Source organism: Arachis hypogaea, chromosome 12, assembly GCF_003086295.3.
Source record: "Arachis hypogaea cultivar Tifrunner chromosome 12, arahy.Tifrunner.gnm2.J5K5, whole genome shotgun sequence".
Classification (NCBI taxonomy): domain Eukaryota; kingdom Viridiplantae; phylum Streptophyta; class Magnoliopsida; order Fabales; family Fabaceae; genus Arachis; species Arachis hypogaea.
The window spans coordinates 116202932-116225270 of NC_092047.1; the positions used below are offsets into that span (position 1 = coordinate 116202932).

The following is a 22339-nucleotide window of genomic DNA, read 5'->3' on the forward strand; positions in this document are numbered from 1 at the left end:
TGGCTATATATTGGGCTTATATATAGAGGAATAATTGTGTATTTGTGTTATTATCAATTTTTTTTCTATGATTAAGTCTTATTATAATAATGGTTGGTATGAAGGCATTGTTTAATCTAGATTGTGTATGAAAAGTCCTTATATGTAGTATTAATTTTAGGAGGACTAATTCAAGGATATATGCTTTGAAAGTAAGAAAAGATGTATATATGTGTATTATGGTTTAAGCATCTTATTATATTGGTGGAAAAGGTTTATGAAACACCAAAAATCTTGCACTCTAGCTTTCTTGATTATCTTTAGTGTATGTGTTTTTGTCCTAATATCTGAATTCATTTTTTATCATTAAATTAAATTAACAAAAAAATGTTTATGAAGATTTTATTTTTTTAACATATTCAATTGTAATATAGGGCTAAAATTGTAAATAAAGCATGCACAAGAAATTATTATTTCTTGTTCTAATTCTCAAAAAGAGAAAAATAAATTTCTTGTTCTAGAAGTATTTAAGAAATTTTAATTTTTAGAATTAAAAAAAATTAAAATATGCAATTTGATGAAAAGATGCCAAAAACTTCACATTTTTTTTGAATCTATAACTACACATTTTCTTTGTATGTTGGTCTACGTACTTTAATGAAGTAGAGATTCTAATAATAATAATAATAAATTATTATTATTATTATTATTATTATTATTATTATTATTATTACAAATAATAAGTCAATTAGATGGAGTCAGCGAATTATAGTTCAAATGGTATAGTTTTTTCATACTCATTTAAAGATAGCGGGTTCAAATCTTTCTATTTTTATATAAAAAAAAGTCAACTAGAAGAAATTTTGACCTAGGTGTGCTGGATGTTGATCATGACGTGGCCAGTGGCTACCATGAAGTTAGTCAACATCACCAACTGGGTATTAGGAACTATTTAATTTTGGAATTTATATTAATTAGGAAGAAGAGGATCTTAATTCCATTAAGGTTGGTCGCTGCAAATGAAATGTTAGCGTATGCAAATGGAAATATTCCTTGACATTAGATTTATTTAGTTTGGTGCATGACTTATTATCTGATCACCGTTATTAGAGACATTTGTATGTATATTTTTATCTTTATTTTGATGATTATTGGTTTGTCAATGATGTGGTTGGTTCCTAGCATTCTTCACAAAGAATAAAGAAATATTTAATAAAAAAGAAAAAATAATAATGACTAGTCAAAAACGTGTTTGTTGATTGTTATATTATGTATTTGACGGATCTAATATATTTTCCAAAATGCATGCATGTTTGACAATATATAGGGGCGAACTTATACATTATTACCGTTAACTTGATTATATTATTTAAGGAAAATTATGTTTTCTCGCCAAAAAGACTGATTTAGAAAATTAAGTACAAGTAACTGAATAATAAAGTAGCCAAAAAAAAGAATCATTTACTTTGAGCCAGAAACATCATTAGTTATATTCCAACCGACAAGGTAAAAAAAAAAAATAAAAGTCGCAAAGAATAATATAGCTTGGATGTATGTCCTCATCAAGAATAATATTGGTAAGGTATGCATATAAATAAACAAAAAATTGTACTCGTTAACACAATATCCAATATTATGAAATTAAGCTAACTAACAAATTGAAACACAGAAAGCTGCATGTTCTGAGTTCTGACCATTTTCACAATTTATTTCTTGCATGAAAAAGAGAAATATTTAGTCAAATCTTTATTTACCATTTGGTGATAATTACCGTAGAACACATTTATCATGTGAACGCTTAATATATATGTAGTACAATGCATCGTCTAAAAATAATACATACATCTGTCATAAAATTACTTATAAGGATTGTGTTTGAATGGGATTGAATTAAATTTTTATATTATATTTAATATAAAATATATCTTAATATTATATTTGATTTAAAATAAAATAAAGACTGAAAAATAAATTAAAATTTAAAAATTAAATAAAAATATTTAAAAAATATATTATAAAAATTTAATTTCAAATTTTATATTTTATGACTAAAATTTTAATTTTTAATCACCAAATACAATATTTAAAATTTAATCTTCTAATCTCAATTTTAGTATAAAAAAAAACATAATCTTTGATCATACATATTTTAATATTATATTATAATAATTACTTATTTAAAAATATAAATTAATAAATAATTACATAAATAATTATATTTCTAATATTATCATGTGAAATGAACAACTTCTTTAGATAATCACTCCCAGAAACAAGTAGTTTAATTTCGTGCATGCAACTTGCTCCTAGGTGCTAAAATAAACCGTGACTTTATCATATATTTTATATAATAATCTACAGTACCTAACTCAGATTATTAGGTAATAGTAGCCACAGTTTTATTTCAAAAAATTGTGTTGTATACTTTGATTAATTTGTATATCTTATTCAACCTCTAGTATGGGATGGAGTTTACTATATAATAATAATAATAATAATAATGTATGTGATATATGTTTTATATATTAATAACCTTTATTTTTTAATTTTCTTTGGTAACATTCCTCATATATATGAAAAGAGAGAGGGAAAAAAAAAAAATTCAAATTCGCCAACTGGTTGACAAAGCTATTATATTTTCTATTTTCTATTTTAACGATTCCTTTTTTTTTTTCGGTTTATGTCACCATAAAGACTAATACTTTTTTGTATTTCTTAAAAGGGGGCTCGTTAGTCTTATCATTTTCGAAATATCTATGGGGATGAATGACCAATAGTTAAGCATGTAAGACTACGAATTATTAAAGGAGAATTCAAACCTTAGATAGTAGTAGAGAATGCAAAGTTTTATTTGGAAACCTTCGTTCTTAAAGAATATAATAATTATATATATATGAACTTAATGCCTTTAATTATAAGTTAGCAATGCAATCTCGGCTTAGATGAAACGGGCCAGTAAGTATCGAGATTTTTATATGTGCATTACACTCATCATGTTCTAACAAACTATAGAGCATTAGAGATATACAAAAACAATAAAGCAAGTTGGAGCCAAACTTTCAACATGGACACGTTTTAGAGTGCGTTTAGATTATGTTTTTTAATTAGAAATATAGAGAAAAAAGAGAAGTAGTAAAGATAGATACTTTCTTTATAAATCTAATAAGTGTTTTTTATTTCAAATTGATTTGTGAGTTGTGACTCATTATACACTTGAAGATGCTATACTATCAAATATTAGAATATAGAGAAAATTTGCATTTGCTACCCCCGAGTTCTTTTGTAATTGCATTTTTCTCCCTCTGGTTTGCATGATGATAAAATTGGGTTATCTGGGAGATATAAAATTAAAATCCATTGTGGTGTTCTAAGGACAATAAAGTATTATTTTCTTCATTTTTGTGATTTCTATTTAACTTAGTTCTTTCTCTTTGTTTTTGGACAAGGTATTTCCTTTAATTAAACAAATATCAAAATACAGAAGACAATAAATCAACTTCACGGTAGTGCACAACAAAATATTAACACAAACTTAACAGGTAAGGTGAAACTTACTGCTTTTCTTTTTTTTCAGTCTTTGCCTTGTAACAGCATATTGGGCCAAGGCCCAATTCTAAAAAGCAAGCGAGATAATAATTAAAATGAATATATGATACACCATGTCTACCAAAAAAAATAAGATACACCATGCACGGAATGGATAGTTTGGTTTTTTTGGGGGGTTAAATAAGAGGGCTTACAAAGGCCAATACAAAAGATGAGATAAAAATAAAAAAGAGAGAAATGTGATATCACCTGCCATGATCTGTCAAAAAGTTACATTATTAAAGAGTAAATTATTATTACCAAAAAAAAAAATTTATATTTTTTAGTCTTAAAATTTGACAAAAATTTTAAAGATATCCATAAATTTTATTTTATTTTAATCTTGTCCAAAAATTTTTTTATTTGTATCAAATATTCTTAGCGGCTAATTTTTCAAAATAATTAGGACCAATTCGATAACAATTTTATAGGAACAACTTTTAAAATAAGCAAATTAAGCATAATTTTTATGCATTATATTTATATTAATCTTAAATTTATTGAAAATTTAACTATAAAAAATATGTTTGGTGCAAATTGAAAACTTTTAAGATAAAATTAAAATAAAATAAAATTTAGAGATAAATTCAAAATTTTTGCTGACTTTAGAAACAAAAAATATATTTTACTCTATATGTTAGATTGTTGATTATATAGATAGTATTACAAGGGCATCTTCATTATTATCCATGCTGCAGTTTGTTACTAAAATAGTTACCAATGCGTGATTTTGGTTAAATGTGGAAAGCATCAAAATTTGCTTAAACACAAATTAAACCTTATTCTTTTGTATAAAGCAGGTGTCCCCATGATGCAACATCATACTTATCATTTCAATACATTTGGATTCCATTTAGAAAATAAAAGTAACTTTTTCGATAAAAAAGTAAGAAATGTGTGAATGAATGTAAAAACAAAAGAAGAATTTTTGCTTCAACTTAATAATGGAAGCAAACATCACTCTATTGGCTACAGGATGCAGTGGACCATACACTTTATTAAAGCATTCAAACGTGTCACTGTTTTCGAGGAAAGGACCCAGAAGCATCATGTGAACTTGTCCAGAAGACCAATAAGCATCTCAATTTTGAAGTCAATTTATAATACACCATATACTTGGCTAAACTACCCTGCAACCTACCACTTCCTTCTTACCCTTTTGTGTTCGTCAGAATTTTTGAATTCCAGTGCAAACTATACACAACTTCTCTCACTCTTTCTTACTTTCTTGCTCTTGTGAACATGGCTGCTGAACTTGTTGGAGGAGCTTTTCTCTCTTCTTTTCTCAATGTTCTTTTTGACAAGCTGTCTGATCCTGCCATAATCAATATGATGCTAGGAAAGAAGGTTGACCAGAAGCTGCTTCAAAGGCTGAAGACCATTCTGAATGTGGTTGAAGCTGTGCTGAATGATGCTGAGAAGAAGCAGATCACTGACCCTGCTGTCAAGAGGTGGCTCGAAGATCTCCAAGATGCTGTCTATGATGCTGATGACTTGTTGGATGAAGTCGCCACCAAAGCTGCCACTCAGAAGGATCCACCAGGTAACTTCCTGTCTCGCTTTCTCAATTTGCAAGATAGGGAGATGGTTACTAGGATTGAAGACATCATTGCTAGACTAGACGATATTGCAAAACACAAAGATATCCTTCGTCTAGAAAAGATTGTAGCCAAGAACATGTCTGGGAGAATCGAATCAACATCTCTTGTTCAAAAGTCTGATGTATTTGTTGGTAGGGACCAAGACAGGGAGGATATAGTCAAATTGTTGTTAGATGATACTAATGATGGTGAACTATCTGTCATCCCTATCTGGGGTATGGGTGGGATCGGAAAAACTACTTTGGCTAAGTTGGTTTTTCATGATGACAAAGTGCAGCAAAAGTTTAATGTTAGAGCATGGGTTTGTGTTGGGGAAGAATTTGATGTTCTTAAAGTGACAAAGACTGTAATAGAGGAAATAACTTCTAGTCGCTGTGATATGAATAGCTTAAACTCAGCTCAACAACATTTAAGGAGTAAGCTAACAGGGATGAAATTCTTGGTTGTTTTGGATGACTTTTGGAGTAACAATTACACAGCTTGGGCAAATTTTCTGATTCCTTTTAGATGTGGAAGTGAGGGGAGTAAGATCCTTGTGACAACTCGTAGCGAAAAGATTGCAAACATGGTGAAAGGTTTTCATTATCAAGCCTACAATTTGAGTGCGTTGAATGATGAAGATTGTTGGGTAGTGTTTGCAAATCATGCATTTCTTTCTGGAGAGCGTCTAGCTTTTGAAAAAGTTGCCAGAGAAATTGTTAAAAAGTGCAAGGGATTACCTCTAGCTGCTCAAGCACTTGGGAGCTTATTAAGGTCCAAAGATAATGAAAAGGATTGGAATAATGTTTTGAACAGTGAAATTTGGGAATTCTCTGAAGAGGAAATTGAAATTATTCCTGCTTTGAGGATCAGTTATTACCACCTTCCTTCGCACTTAAAACGTTGTTTTGTTTATTGTTCTTTGTATCCCAAAGACTATGAATTTGATAGAGATGAATTGGTGTTATTGTGGATGGCCGAGGGTCTTTTGCAACAGCCGAGGGGGGGAAGCACTTTAGAAGAAGTTGGCTATGAATATTTTAGTGATTTAGCATCAAGATCATTTTTTCAACCTTCTTATGAAACTTCATTTGTAATGCACGATCTGGTGCATGATTTAGCAACATTCTATGGTGAAAAGTTCTATTTTAGAACCTTTGAAGTCAAGAATGTACTCAAGCATGATATCAAAACTCGTCATTTGTCATATGTTTTGCACAAGAAGGATTCAGTCTCAAAGATCCTGGAAGTATGTGATAGTTTAAAGCATGCAAGGACATTGCTGCAAGTCAATTTGGATACATATCATGAATTCTCAGAGGGAGTAGTAGTTCCTTGTGACTTACTAGAACAATTGAAGTGCTTACGAGTTTTGTCATTTAAAATTTTTTCAGATGATGAAAACTTGTTGCATCGTTCAATTGGTGAATTGATCCATTTGCGTTATTTGGATCTTTCAGACACATCCATCGTGACTTTGCCCGAGTCTTTAAGTTGCTTGTACAATTTACAAACCTTGAAGTTGAGAGAGTGTAGAAATCTTAAAAAGCTTCCTAGCAAGATGCAAAATCTTGTGAATTTGCGTCATCTTGATATTTTCGGCTCTATTTTGGTGGAAGAGATGCCAAAAAAGATGAGCAAATTAAAAGATTTGCAATTTTTAAGTCACTATATTGTGGGGAAACATGAAGAGAATGGGATTGGAGAACTGGGAGGACTAACACATCTTCATAGGTCATTGTGGATTACGCAACTAGAGAATGTTAAGAATAGTGGTGAAGCATCGAATGCAAGGATGGATGAAAAAATACACCTGAATGGTTTATTTTTGAGTTGGTCATCGTTTGAAGAAAGTGAGGTTTGTGATTCCCACACTGAAAAAGATGTACTTGACAAATTACGTCCTCACAAAGACTTGAAGACGCTATTCATCAGGTGTTACAGAGGTACGATGTTTCCGGATTGGGTAGGGCAGTCTTGGTACCACAACATGACTTGGTTGGAGCTGAGTGGATGCAGGAATTGTTGGGTGATTCCTTCACTTGGACAGTTACCCTCTCTGCAGAGTCTAATCATTAGAGAGCTCGACAAGGTGAAGAAGATTGGTGGGTCATTCTATAAGGGTGATGGAACTCATCAGCATCAGGAGACACCCTTCCGATCCCTTAAAATTCTCATTATTCAAAGAATGCCTTGCTGGGAGGAATGGGAGTCATATGAATGTGATGATGATGATGATGCACCATTTCCGAAACTTGAAGCACTTTGGATACTGCACTGTCCTAAGTTAAGAGGAGATTTGCCCACTTTCCTTCCCTCTTTGGAGAAGCTTCGGATTGAAGAATGTGAGGAGATTGGTTGTTATCTGCCAAGAGCTCCCATCCTACGCTCATTAACAATAGATGGCAAACAAGAAGCAAGAATGCGGGAGCTACCACTTTCCATGTTGGAGGTACTATGGGTTAATGGAGAGCAGCAGGTGGAGTATGTGTTTGAGGCCATGACCCACACCCAACCAACCTCTCTCAGTTGTTTAGGAATCTCAGAGTGCTCAACAGCCATATCATTTCCAGGGGATTCTTTGCCCCCTTCATTGAAAGAGCTATCAATCAAGGATTGCAAGAATGTAGAATTCCCAATGCAACACCAACAACATCACTCACTAACGTATCTTACAATAAAGAACAGCTGTGATTCGCTTACATCCTTCGCATTGCCACCGTTCCCGAATCTCAATGATCTGAGAATTGAAAGATGTGAAAATTTGACATCTCTGGAGGTGTCACAGTCACAGTCCCTCCTATACTTAATAATTTCAGGTTGCCCTAAGCTGGAGAACATAATAAGGGTGCCTGGCTCTTTAGAGACTCTCATAATCAGAGAATGTGGGTTGTTGGGTGAAGGCATAGAGAGGAAGGACCCCCACATTTGGCCATCCATTTCCCACATCCCCCACATTGAAGTTGATAGGAGACGGATTGGCAATGAGTCAACATCTTAAAACAGGTAACTCTTTTGCTATCTCTCTATATCCCAAACCCACTTCATCTTCTCCTACATCATATTCATTCTCTCCTACTTAATCTTACTTTTATTTCCAAATTTTGATCCTTTTTATTCCTAATTTATTCTTCTTTGTTCTTCATGTATAGGGACATTTAATGATTCTTCTGGGACTTGTCAATTTAATGCAGTTCGGTTGTGCACCTCCATTCTTGTAAGGATGCTTCTCTGTCTATTGAAGCTTGTTTTGTTAATTCAAGGATCATACCTTGAGAATGATGAAATCTTTCCCTTCCATTTTTTACCTTTTCTATTCTAATGGTTTTTCTTCTTTTTTTTCTTATTTCAATTAGCTACTTTTGCACCATGCCTTGTCCTACACCCAAATGGAAGGCCTTTCATTACCTTTCTTCCTGTTGCTCCTGCTTGCTTGCTCGTGCCCTTTGTTGGATTTGGTATAAGTTTATTTTCTTATTATTAATTCTGTTGAATTAAGAAACTAATAAACTTTGTGATCCCAAACATTTATGATTTGAGTTAATGTGTGCTAAGCAAAAATTGTATGAGTTGTTCTAATGTGTTTGTTTCGGTGCAGCAAGAAACAAATTGAAGTGAAGTTGGAGTAGGCTCAATTTGGAGAGCAAGGGAACCTGGTCAAGAATGATTTCACGAGGTGTGGTCTCTGCATCAATACGTAAGCTGAATTCATGGAAGACACCATCCTCATACAAAATCAAAAGTAGAAGTAGATGATGTAGAACAGATTTTCGCTAAGACCGATAGATCAATCAAAATGCAACAAGAGCACCTTCAATGATAAGGATACAGTTGGAGCAGCCTGTCAAAAATAGGCACAAAGTGTACACACTTGCAATGTTAAAAGAAAAAAGAGTTTTCATGTCTTCATCATTTCATTCTATTTTAGGATAGCTGATATGAGTTATTCTATTTATAAGAAAGAGAAAGCTTAGAAAGTGTGTATCAATTTCTGTCATGCTAGGATGTGAGAACGTCAAGAAAAAGCCATGTGTGGCATTTGAGAAATTTGTTTTTGTATTTGGCTTGAATTGGTATTTGTAACTTGAATTTGTTTATAGTGAAAAGTTCTACCATTTGTTATGGTGGAGACTGGATGTAGATCCCATTTTGGGATTGAACCAGGATATATCGTGATGTTCATCTTCTCTATTACAGCTTTCATTCACAATATCATTATAACTGTCATTTGCATATTTTTCTGCAAAATCATGCGATAATTTTATAAAATATCTCTATCTAATAAAATAAAATTTTAAGCACCAGCTGCCTTTTTCTTTTTGGGCAAATGAAGATGCATTGAGAAAGTTATTGTGTTATAAATATGAAGTGCATAGGGCAAAGATTGTGGTAGCAGCAATTTTTGCATGTTAGTACTAAGCAAAGATTAGGCTGAGTTTGGTAATTCTGGTATGGCTGTTATAGGTTAGTTGCGGTTTATATATTATTTTCTATGTTCTGTATGTAACAGCATAGTACTATAGGTTGATATATAAGCATTAGTGTTATTAATTTTTATTGACATAGAATTGTAATTGTAATTCACTCTCATCAGTAAATTTGTTTTTGTATTTGGCTTGAATTGATAATTGTAACTTGAATTTGTTTAGAGTGGAAAATTCTACATTTTTTGTGATGGAGATTGGATGTAGATCCTACTGTTGGAATTGAACCAGAATATATCGTGATCTTCTCTATTACAGCTTTCATTCAAAATATCATTAAAAATGTTATCTGCAAATCATGTAAAATTGTAAACACTAGCATTTTTTTTTAACAAATGAAGATGCATTCAGAATGTTGCTATGTTACGAATATGAAGTGCTTAGGGCAAAAATTGTGGTAGTAGGAGGTTAATTATTATAGTATTCCTCTTCTATTTTGTGTGTGACAGCATAGTACTACTACTACAGGTCGATATATAGCATTCCTATTCTACTTTCAATCCCTTCAATTCTGCTTTCTTTCTCCATTTTCTGATGTTTTTTTTCTTACTTTCAGTCTCTTAAACTATAATTTTGTGTAGGATTGTTGCACTACAAAAGTAAAATAATAAAATTTACAATAGATAGAAACAAAGTTGAAAATCAAATCATATGCTTTGGGTGCAAATTTCATTCCATTCCCTAGCTGCATAGTTGCAACACTTAAACCAGGAGCCAAAGTGATTAAAAGGTGTCACACATAATCACACATTCCATCCTTTTAAGAGCCATTAATTTAGACAGCATTTAAAATCCATGTCACATTATGATCCTATTTGACAAAACTAACATAAATTGAAAAAGGGTCAAATTTCATGCCATCTCTCTGACATAATCTACAGATAAATTCAAACTCAAACAACACATTTCTATTTTTTCCTTTTTAGCATCAAATGCTATGCTCAACTTTACACACAAAAGCATGATATTCTTCTCTCTTTATATTTTGAGTGTGTATAAGTAAAATGAATTCAAATACTATTTTCTTTTTTCATTTTTACAATAACCCAAAACCACCCTATTTATTCCCCATATTCCCATATATATAGCACCCTACACAACCACACATTCACACCCTTAACCAAAGCTTCTACTACACCACTTCTATTTTTCCTCTTAAGCCCTTTACAATGAACAACCTCAAAAAATCACCATGTTTTCCCTTTATACCAATCCTATCCATGATTTTTGCACTGATCTTTTTAGCTACACATCTCAATTATTTCATTGAAGCCCCAAATTTCAAATCAACAACACCACAAGAAGGGAAAAAACATCTCCATTTCCAAAACCATATCCAATTAGTAGCACATTCAAAATGCAAAGGAACACTCTACCCTGATCTCTGTGTCTCAACCTTATCCACATTCCCAAACCTTGAAACAAAAACAATGCCACAAATAATCTCCAAAGTAGTCAACCACACAGTCCATGAAGTCAAATCTTCATCCAACAACTGCACCACCATAATCAAGAATCTCCAAAACACTCTCAACACCATTGAGAAAAGAGCCTTAGATGATTGTCTCAAACTCTTTGATGACACCATAGTAGAACTCAACACCACCATTCTTGATCTCTCAAAAAATCCATCATCATCATCATCATCTTCCAACCAAGATTTGCAAACTCTACTAAGTGGGGCAATGACAAATTTGTACACTTGTCTTGATGGTTTCTCACAAAGCAATAATGGGAATGCTGTGAGAGGGTTGATAGAGGAGAAAGTGATTGAGATATCACATCATGTTAGTAACTCATTGGCAATGTTGAAGAAAGTGAAGACAAGTTTGAAGAAAGAAGAGGTGTTTGCTGAATATGGAACAATGAAGAAAGGGTTCCCTTCATGGGTTTCTGCTAAGGATAGGAAGCTTCTAGAAGGTGGAAATGTGAATGAAACTAAGATTGATGTTGTTGTGGCTAAAGATGGTTCTGGAAATTTTACTACTATTGGTGAAGCTGTAGTTATGGCTCCTAATTCCAGCACAACCAGGTATATAATTATATTATTAAAATTATTTTATACTATATTTAAAGAAAATCATTCATTCCTTTCACTCATTGCATTACATTGTCAGCAAAATCTCATATGAATGATCATTTATAAGAGCTTTGAAGCTGTTTTAGCTAAGAAAAATGCTAAGTGTATTTATTTTATTTTCTATATTGAATTAGCACAACTTAAAAAAATTAACTGATCTTTTTTTATAATAGCATATTGGACTCTAAATATATAAGAATTTTACTTTTCTTATAGTAAAATTTACTAATATTTTTATTTTGAAGAATGAAATTAAAATGCAGTCATCAAACTTCTTATCCTTTACTTAGTTCAACTTTGACTCATTGTTACACAAATTATGTCTTCTAAAAATTTAACCACCTTTTTGTTATTTCAAATAACAGAAGAGGTTTATTTAGTATATAACAATAGATGAATCTAGCCTAATATATTTTACCTCAAAGTACAAAAAGAATCTTAGGTGTAGAAAAATACATACAATAAGTGTAATAATAATGCCTTGTTAACATGTTATGATTTAGTTTTCTTTTTTTTGTTAATTATTAAGTGTGATTATATATATTAGGTTTGTGATATACATAAAAAGTGGAGCATACTTCGAGAATGTGGAAGTAATTAGAAAGAAGACTAATTTGGTGTTTATTGGAGATGGCATCGGAAGGACCATTGTCAAGGCAAGTAGGAATGTTGTCGATGGCTGGACCACTTTTCAATCAGCTACTGTTGGTAACCATTTTTCTCCTTTAATTTCTTCTGCTTATTAATTATTTGAGCTTCTTATTAATTTTTTTTAGAGTGAAGTATTAAAATTATTTACTAAAGATTAATAAGTTGCGTGGTAGTAAAATAATTTCTAGTTTTTCTTTAAAAAATGTTAATTACAAAAAAGTTTAATTATTCTAATACTTCCTATAATTTTACTAAATTTATAATTAGGTTTCTATATTTTTTTTCTTTTTAAATTGAGTCCTTATAAGCTATACTATTTTTAATTTTATAATTGGATCATTTTTAGTGTAAAAAATATTAGAGTCAGTTATTAAATATTTTTTTACAAATTGAAGGTATTTATAGTTAAAAATTTAATTAGTTTTTTTATCACGTGTATTTTAGGAGAAATCTTCTATTAATTTTAATGTTTTTGACATGAAAATGATTTAATTACAAAATTAAAAGTAATATAAGAACTTAATTGAAAAAAAATATCAGGATCTAATTAAAAATTTGGTGAAATTATAGAGACCAACCAAATAATTAAATCTTATAAAAATTCATATATATTGTTAAAAATTTATTAATATTTTGGTAGGTTTAGTTTTATTTTTTTATAATTCACCCTTATTCATTTTCATAAATCTGTATTTAGTTCATTATTGAATATGAGACATACATATTGGTGCGAATTATTTCATATATATTTTACACAATAATTAAAAAAATAAAGGGAAGAAAACAAAAACTGGTGCAGGCCCTTGTCATAAATCACAAGTGAGATTCATGAAATGGCTTAGTAAAGTTTGAAAATTGATTTATTATTATGAGGAGGTGTGGCTGTTATGTTAAAGACAAATTAAATAGGGAACAATTTAAAAAAAAAAAATATAGAAGAGACAACAAAAGCATGGCAACTTGATAATAATGAGCTCACATGTTATCTCAACAATGATACTAAAATCCTTGATTTTGGTTGATGAACTTTTATAGTAAAACAATTTGTTGGGAAATTATTTTAAATAATGGTTCGAACTCTGAACATATATACACGGCCACCATTGGGTTTGTCAAAGGCATCTTGCAAAATTATAATAAGATATAATTGATTTGAAAATCTTATGAACATTATATATCAAAATTTAAGAAATTAATTAAATTTTGTATGTCAAGAAATTTCCTGTTGTATAATTTATTTACAACAATTAAACCCTATCTTTTGATTCTAGAAACAACACATGATAAATAATAATAGAGGGTTTTATAGTTTCAACTAGAGGTGGAGCTTAGTTAAGACAATAGGGTTATATTTCCAAATTTTTTATAAAAAAATTAGTAATATTTTTTTAAAAAATAAAAAATAGTTTAATTGGCTCAAATACTTTATTATGACTTAAAAAAGATAAGCATAAAAAGAGATATTCGCATTTCGCAACTCTCTATTCAACAAGTAACACTCTACCTTTGAGTTCAAATATAAAAAATTAGGTGATTTTTATTTATTTAATTTAATATTATTTTATATTTTACTGTTTATTTAATTTAATTTTTTATATGATAAAAAATATTATAATATTTAATAAGTATTGATATTATTGTATTTGTATAAATTGATAAAAAAATTCAATAAATATTATAAATTACTGAAAAATAATTCTGATTTAATTATTGAAAATTTTAAATCACTAAAGACTCAAAAAGTACCATTATAAACTATTTTATATTTTTTATCTGTAAAATTATTTATTTATTATCTTATTAGTAATAAATTTAAAAAATAATTATATTTATAAATTTTATTTTAATATAAATATTATTATTAAATTTTTATGTTAAATTTTTTATCCCTCTAAAATTTTGTTTGAAGCTCCGGCACTGCTTTCAACCCAGCTTATTATAGTTAGAGCCTAGAAAGTAAAATGCTACATATCTTTTATTGTGGGACACTTCATCACTTGCTTAAAATTTAGAGAAATAATATAACCACGAAAAGTCTAAAGGAAAAAAGGCTATGCCCTTTTAAAATCTTAGAGGATTCATTCGATGATATTTCGTGATTGAATACAATGCTGAAAAAATTATAGGCTATGGTCCATATGATTCCATGCATAGTATAGTACATATATATGTACAACTTTAATTTCCTTTTCAATCATTACATAATAAAACACCATTAGATTAGATTATATATAGAAATATATTGCGTAGGATAATTAAATTATGAAAGGCAAACTTTTATGAGGGTGAGACATTTCTTGTCCATGATCATTTAATCTACTTCATCAATAATGAGTAAAATGTTAACAAATTTTGCTTTAATAGTACAGTGAGATTTTTAATTTGTACCAGATTATGACATATATATTGACCCACACACGTTCTACCTAGCTGTGTTATGTGCCTTAGGTCACACGTTATATATTATCTTTAGCTGACAAAAGATAAAAATAAAATAAAAAATAAGTTAAAAGAAAAATAATTACCCTTTAGTACTTAATACTAATACTGTTACTTGTTAAATGATTCATATATTCTGGTGGTATTATGTGTCTACTTCTATGTCCCATATATACAATGTGTTAACCTTTGGATATTGAAGGATATGTTCTCATTAGCTATTAACTTTTGGAAGAATTTGAAATATTTCTAAAATATTAGTTTTCTAATAGTTTAGTCTATTGATTTTAATTATAAAATATATATAATATATTAATTAAAATTAACAGTTAAAATTATTAGAATATCGATATTTTTAAAATATTTAAATTTTTTTTTACGTCTCAAAATCATTTTTTTTATATGCTATGATTATTTATCTGTTTTTGTTAATAATTTAAGCTTTATTAGAAAATTTAAAATTTGATCTTTTATTGTGTCAGTTGCTTTGGTTTTATGAATCATGGCAGTCTTAGCAAGTAATGCATTTCTACAATGTCCTTTCTAGTTTTTTTTCAAATAACATAGATTTGGATCATCACTTGCCGACAACTTTTAATTTCTTTGTTTTAACTGAAATTTTCGTAGCTCCCCAGTACCGACACAATTGAACTCTGAAGCAATATAAAGACAAAAATAAGAGAATACTCAAGACTGTGTATGTGTGTTTAATACTCACCAAGTCTTAAAAATTAGAGAAAATTTCATTTCTCTCTCCTTTCTCCTATGAGATACTAAAATGATATATTTTTTTTTTTATTTTATAAATATATATTTTTTTTTAATTTTTAAAAAATCTTTTTTTGATCTATTTTAAATTTTTTGTATTAACTAATATTAATTTTATTCATTTTAAAAAAAATTAATTATTTTTTAAAAAAATACCCATTAACAAAAATTTTATTTTTTATCATTAAATTTTACTTACCAAAATATCTTTTTAATAAATTATTTTTTTATTGATTAAATTATATTTTTATTAAAATATTTTTTAAAAAATTAATAATTAAATTATTTTTTTCTAAGATACCTACCCTTTAATAATTTTTTAATTATTAAATTGTGATTTTACCAAAATTTTTGTTAACAATTATTTTTATATTTTATTATTAATTTTTTTATATTAATATATATTATTTTAACATTAAATAAAAAAATCTTACCACTGTTAATATATATAACAATTAATATATATTGATATTGAAAATAATATATATAGATATCAAAAAATTAATAGTAAAATATAAAAAAATTGTTAACGAAAATTTTGGTAAAATTATAATTTAATAATTAAAAAATTATTGAAGGGTATTTTAGAAAAAAATTATATAATTATTAAATTTTTTAAAAAATACAATTTAATCAATAAAAGAATAATTTATTAAAGGATATTTTGATAAGAAAAATTTAATGATAAAAAATAAAATTTTTACTAATGAGTATTTTTTTAAAAAATAATTTTTTCTTAAAAAATGGATAAAGTTAACATTAGTTAACACAAAAAGTTTAAAATAGATTAAAGAGGAGATTTTTTAAAAGTTAGAAGGGAGGAGAATGTACATTTATAAAATAGAGGAGAAATGAGTGTTATTTTAACATCTCATAAAGAAAAGAAATGTAATTTTCTCTAAAAATTATTAGATAATTTAATTAAATTGTTCAATATAATATTTAAATTATCTTTATACGAAGATATTTTGATATGAATATTTGCGCAACTAAATTGAACAAGAAATGTGGCATGTCATGGTTTTTAGTTGGTTAGTTTTTTGTTCTTGGTATAGGTCAATGTTTGAAGATGTACATATACATTTATTCCTGAAAAGAAGAGTTACCTTTGAGTTGGGTCAAATGAACAGGGTCCACATGTTCAAACCCCAACTAAAGGGGAATCATATTCTGGATCTGAATCTATTACTCATCACACTAACCCAACTACATTTCAGAATAATTATTTAGGCCCACTTGCTTCTTACTTACCTTTTTTATGCCTTGTTTTCGGCTTTTTCAGCATACAAAATTACTTTTCTCAAGAACATATATACTTTTATTTATCTGACAGGTCAATTTCACATACAATAAAGTTTAAATGTTAGAAACTCAGAATCCTTGCAGAACTCTTGCGTGCCTTGTCACAATGATAGCTTGTAACATGTTATGACCAATTAATAAGTAATGCTAAGGGATAAGGTACTTAGTGCTAAATTAAACTAATTAATTGGACAGCAATTTTTTTCCTATTTCGTTTAAAGAAAAATATAGATAAATAATTTTTAATCAATCAATTTTAAACCATTGTAATTAAGAATTATAAATTATATTTTTTAAAAAATAAAATTTAAATAATCACTAATTATTGATAATTAATTAATTAATATAAAATATAATTTAAAAGCGTTTGTTAATTTATTGTTGGCTAAATCCCTATTTATTACTTAAAAAAATTGTTCATTTAATTAAAGTGATAACCTAAACTAATATTTTCTCTTTTATGTGGTAGTCACTTATCCTAACAAGTTTATCAATTTAATCAAAAGAATTTAACATAGTCATTTAATTATATACATTTATTTATATGACTTTATAAATAATAAATTTAAAAATTATTTATTTTTATTGCTGATATATAATAATGCATGATTAGATAATTTCATGAAATGTTTATTTACTATAAAATAATTTCAATGCTTTATCTCATGATTCTAAAAACTAGATTGAATCGATTGATTCTATTTGATTAATCGAAGATCGACCACCAAATCAATCTTATTCAGGTTAAGATCAATTGTTAGTGAAGTGGTCAAAAATTAAAAGACTTTATCAAAAACTAATAAATTAGTCAAACTTTTTAGTTCACCACTTCGATGATTAATTGGTTCGATTTTTAGAATATTGTAGTTCATCTCACTGTTCCATCTAAATTAGACCTAAGGTAAAAATTCAAATACACTCAATTTTATATAAAATTAATATTTAGTCAATTTTATATAAAATTAATATCTAATAATTTTTTGCTATCAACTTCAGCAGCTGAGTTTCTACCTAAACTTAATCTTTGTTGCATTATATGCATGCAGCTGTGGTAGGAGAAGGCTTCATAGCTAAGGGCATAACCTTTGAGAACTCAGCCGGGCCAGACAAGCACCAAGCCGTGGCTCTACGAAGCGGCGCCGACTTCTCCGCCTTCTACAAATGCAGCTTCGTCGGCTACCAAGACACCCTCTACGTCCACTCCATGCGCCAATTCTACCGCGACTGCGACATTTACGGCACCGTTGACTTCATATTCGGTAACGCCGCCGTACTCTTCCAAAATTGCAACCTCTACGCTCGCAAACCTAACGAGAATCAGAAGAATCTGTTCACCGCACAAGGCAGAGAAGATCCGAACCAGAACACCGGAATTTCGATCTTGAATTGCAAGATCGCCGCCGCATCTGACCTAATTCCGGTCAAATCGTCGTTCAGGAGTTACTTAGGGAGGCCATGGAAACTATACTCGAGAACGGTGTACCTTAGGTAGCGTTTGTTTTGAGGTACTGAGACAGAGATTGAGAGACTGAGACTCAGTATCATGTTTGTTAGTTCAGAGACTGGTACTAAAATTTCTGTCTCTGTCTCTAAAATTTCAGTATTTCAGTACCTCCAAAAAGTAGGGACACAGGGGACTGAAATTTTTAGAGATAGAGACTGAAACTTTAATAACATTTTATACCTAAAATACTTTCATTTCAATTAATTAATTCTAATTTTACCCTTTGTGCAAATTAAATTAGAGTTTCATTCATGTTTCAATTTCTGTCTCCCATTTTGCACCAAACAGAATACTGAAATTTATTTCAATCCCTGTCTCTTAGTCTCTGTCTCTCAGTCTCAGTCTTTCCGTCTCTGTCTCTCCACCAAACGCTACCTTAGATCTTACATGGAGGATCTGATTGATCCGAAAGGGTGGCTTGAATGGAATCAGACATTTGCATTGGACACGCTTTATTATGGTGAGTATATGAATAAGGGGCCAGGTTCAAACACAAGTGGTAGAGTTAATTGGCCAGGTTTTAGAGTTATTAATAGTTCCAATGAAGCAAGCCAATTCAGTGTTGGTGAGTTCATACAGGGTAGTGAGTGGTTGAACAACACTGGCATTCCATTCTTCTATAATTTGAGTTGAATCATATAGTATATGGTAGATTATTATATGTATAACTCTCATGTGTTGAGATATTGTGGTAATTAATTAGGGTTTATGTTGCTAGTCTCATTAACCATCCCCACCTTTCTAATAGTAGTATCCTCAATATATGCACTAAAATTTCACAAATAATGTGCATTATCAAAAACTCAAAAAGAGTTAAATTTTGATACACTTATAGTTTAAAACGTTTTACACAATTGTAGAATCACATCCATTTTTTTTAATAACTATTCATACTGTTAATATAAAAAGTAATTATTTTTATTATGTTATGTAATTGAATATACATATAAAATTATTTTACATTGATAGTGTATTAAAATTAAATTTTATCTAAAATAATGTCAAAGTTCAATTCAAGTGTTGTGCTCTAGGATTATTTACCGGTCTTCATTTTAATTTGTTTTATTATTATGTTTAAATATTACAATGTAAATTTTGTCATTCATCAGAACTTAGTAAAGGAATTTCATAGCACAATTGATTACACTCTCAGCTTCTTACCATGTTGAGTGGTGAGCTTTTATCAGCAGAAAATTACGTAAATAAATTATAGTATCTCACCCAAAAAAAATTTATAGTAATTAGTAAGATTAAAATAGACTAAGTAAAGATTATTCAGCCATTTATCTTTTGTTCTCTAAATAAATATTAAACCATTTTTTGTTTTGGTCTGGAATTTTTAAATTTCACAGGCCAGCTCCACCTTTCAAGTTTTTTATTTATATATTGGGCTTAGAAGTTTATTCTTACATATACACAGGAGCCCAATAAAGTTCTGTTTTAAAGATATTTTTGACAAGGCAAATAAAAAAAAAAACTAATAAAACAGCAATTTTCGCAGATAAATTATACTAAAACAGGAAATATGTATATTATGGATCCTACATAAACTCAAAAAATCTCATTGCTCTATACTTTTCATAAAAAATATTATTTTAATATTAATATTCTTTTAACGACTAACATGTATTTTCTTTATTTTATTAATTTAAAAAATTCAATATATAATTATTTAATAACAACCATATTTAGAATTATTTGATTGTCAAAACTCAAAACCATGTTTATATAGCATTTCTCATCTAATTAAGATTGACAGTTTGAGGGGACTTCACAATGGCCAAACCATATTCTAAGAGATCATCAATTTGTGCAACCCAACTCTTGCTTCAGTTGCTTGATGTCCTACAATATATAGGTACATCATTATTCCAACATTATTTCACATGAATTATATACATCTACATCATCATGTGAGAATACATTTTTAGTCACTACTAGATTGAATTAAACGGCTTAGAACTTCAAATTAACTTTTATTTAAAAAGACTCACGTAAATTAAAGTATTTACACGGTGTCCAAATTAAAGATAATATACAAAAATTATATTATTGCATTGATGGAACTAATTATCTTTTTCTTAAAAAAGAATCCCTAGAAAAATTGGTATATATAAAACTATAAGACGACATCATTTAATTTAGAAGAAAGAAAAGATTAGTTAGTAGTTTTAAGGATCAAGTATATTTTTTGTTCTTGAAATTTAGTAAAAATTTTAAAAATATTCTTTAATTTTATTTTATTTTAATTTTATTCTAAAAATTTTTGATTTGCATCAAATATATGACTGATAGCTAATTGTTAAAAAATTTAAGAATAATCCAATAAAAATTATGTTTGATTTGCTTGTGTTAAATGTTGTTCTTATAAAATTGTTATTGAATTAGTCCTAAATTTTTTGAAAAATTAACCGTCAGAAAGATATTTAATGCAAATCGAAAATTTATGAAACAAAATTGAAACAAATAATATTTAAAAATATTTTTAAAATTTTTATCAAATTTAAAAAAAAAAATATATTTTACCCTAGTGTTAATTAACATCGCCCATAGTATATTATTAAAGGTTTATCCATGTGTATGATCCACAAATGCTAGCTTTTCCATTGTTATATTTATACAACGTGCACATGCAAATAATCATGCGTTGCATGGTGATGAAAAATATTGGGTCTATTCCTAAAGCAAGTTATGAAGCCAACCAACTTAAGCTATAAAGGGTTCAATTATTTGAACATCACATCACGTCATCACCACATCAAATGGAAATACTCGAGTCTTGAGATACAAAGGGAGAAGGGACTAAAGTGATAAGAAAGAGAAAAAAAAATTATTAAATCCTAGATCATTTTCGGACACTACAATGTGAGATGTTTATAGACATCCAATTTATTTAAATAAATAAAACATAAGAAAGAGAAAAAAAAACATTAATTCTTGTAAGAGATAATTTCTGGACACTAAAATATGAGAGAGATGTTTATAGACATCTAATTTATTATTTTAATAAATAAAAAAAATTAAGTATCAAAGTAAAAATTTAATTTTCAAATACTGTCAATATAAAAAAATTTTACACAAACAATCAATCGCGTTACATTAATAAAATAATTAATTTTTAAAGTTTACCACTTAAAAAATCATATAAATATATAAATCTAATTAAATAATTGTGTACATCAAAAATTAATTCTTATTCTTAAAATTAAGTTAAATATAAACAATATCTAAAAAAATAGAAATGAAACTTGATAAGTACAGTAATGTATGTGAATATGCTAATTATATATATATATATATATATATATATATATATATATATATATATATAGGATAAATTGACTAGAGTCTGAATAGTGAAAAGACTATTGGAGAGATTTGGAGGTTGTAAATAGTATTTTTCGAAGTTCCAATTAAGGCAATAATGAGAGAATTTCATGTCAGGCTTTTTCATTGAGAGGTAGATGGCAATGCCAGAATCTGATAATGAAAATAAGGACTTAACATAAAATGTATGATGTGTGTGTGTCTATTATGATAATCTTTCTTTCTTTGTGCAGAGACAATTCGAAGAAAATGCATAACACTCTTGCATGTGAGCATAGCAGAATGCACATGCTCTTGTATTTCTGCCACTTTGTCAAATTCCTTGCAATCTCTTTCTCACTTATAAATCCTTTCACTTTTATTTGTATACTTCATTATTTTTATATTTTTTTTGAGAAACTTTAATTTAATTTTGTATGTGTAAACATATTTTAATACCCTAAATTTAAATTGATTCACAACAAAATAAAATGAGTCTTAGTAATTTAATATTTACATAAATAATAGATATTATTTTTGAGTAAAAAATAAATATGAAGAACAATATAATTTTTATTAATTATTTAAAAATCAGAGATATATTAATCTTTTTCTAACGTATAATTAATTTTACACAAAATGATTAATTGACTTGTCACTT

The 22339-nt window shown here is 28.5% G+C and overlaps 2 protein-coding genes across 2 annotated transcripts; both read left to right on the forward strand.

Moving 5' to 3' along the window:
- The first annotated feature begins 4594 nt into the window (after window positions 1–4594).
- LOC112728569 (putative disease resistance RPP13-like protein 1) lies at window positions 4595–9312 on the forward strand. The gene is made up of 4 exons (XM_025778761.3): window positions 4595–8150; window positions 8297–8361; window positions 8501–8602; window positions 8743–9312. The coding sequence occupies exon 1, from the start codon at window positions 4807–4809 to the stop codon at window positions 8143–8145; it is 3339 nt and encodes a 1112-aa protein (XP_025634546.1). The 5' UTR covers window positions 4595–4806; the 3' UTR covers window positions 8146–8150; window positions 8297–8361; window positions 8501–8602; window positions 8743–9312.
- Window positions 9313–10527: 1215 nt separating this feature from the next.
- On the forward strand, window positions 10528–19093 carry LOC112728573 (probable pectinesterase/pectinesterase inhibitor 40). Its single transcript, XM_072209935.1, has 3 exons — window positions 10528–11660; window positions 12256–12416; window positions 17915–19093. Exons 1-3 carry the CDS (start codon window positions 10798–10800, stop codon window positions 18358–18360), a joined length of 1470 nt encoding a protein of 489 aa, XP_072066036.1. The 5' UTR covers window positions 10528–10797; the 3' UTR covers window positions 18361–19093.
- Window positions 19094–22339: the final 3246 nt, after the last annotated feature.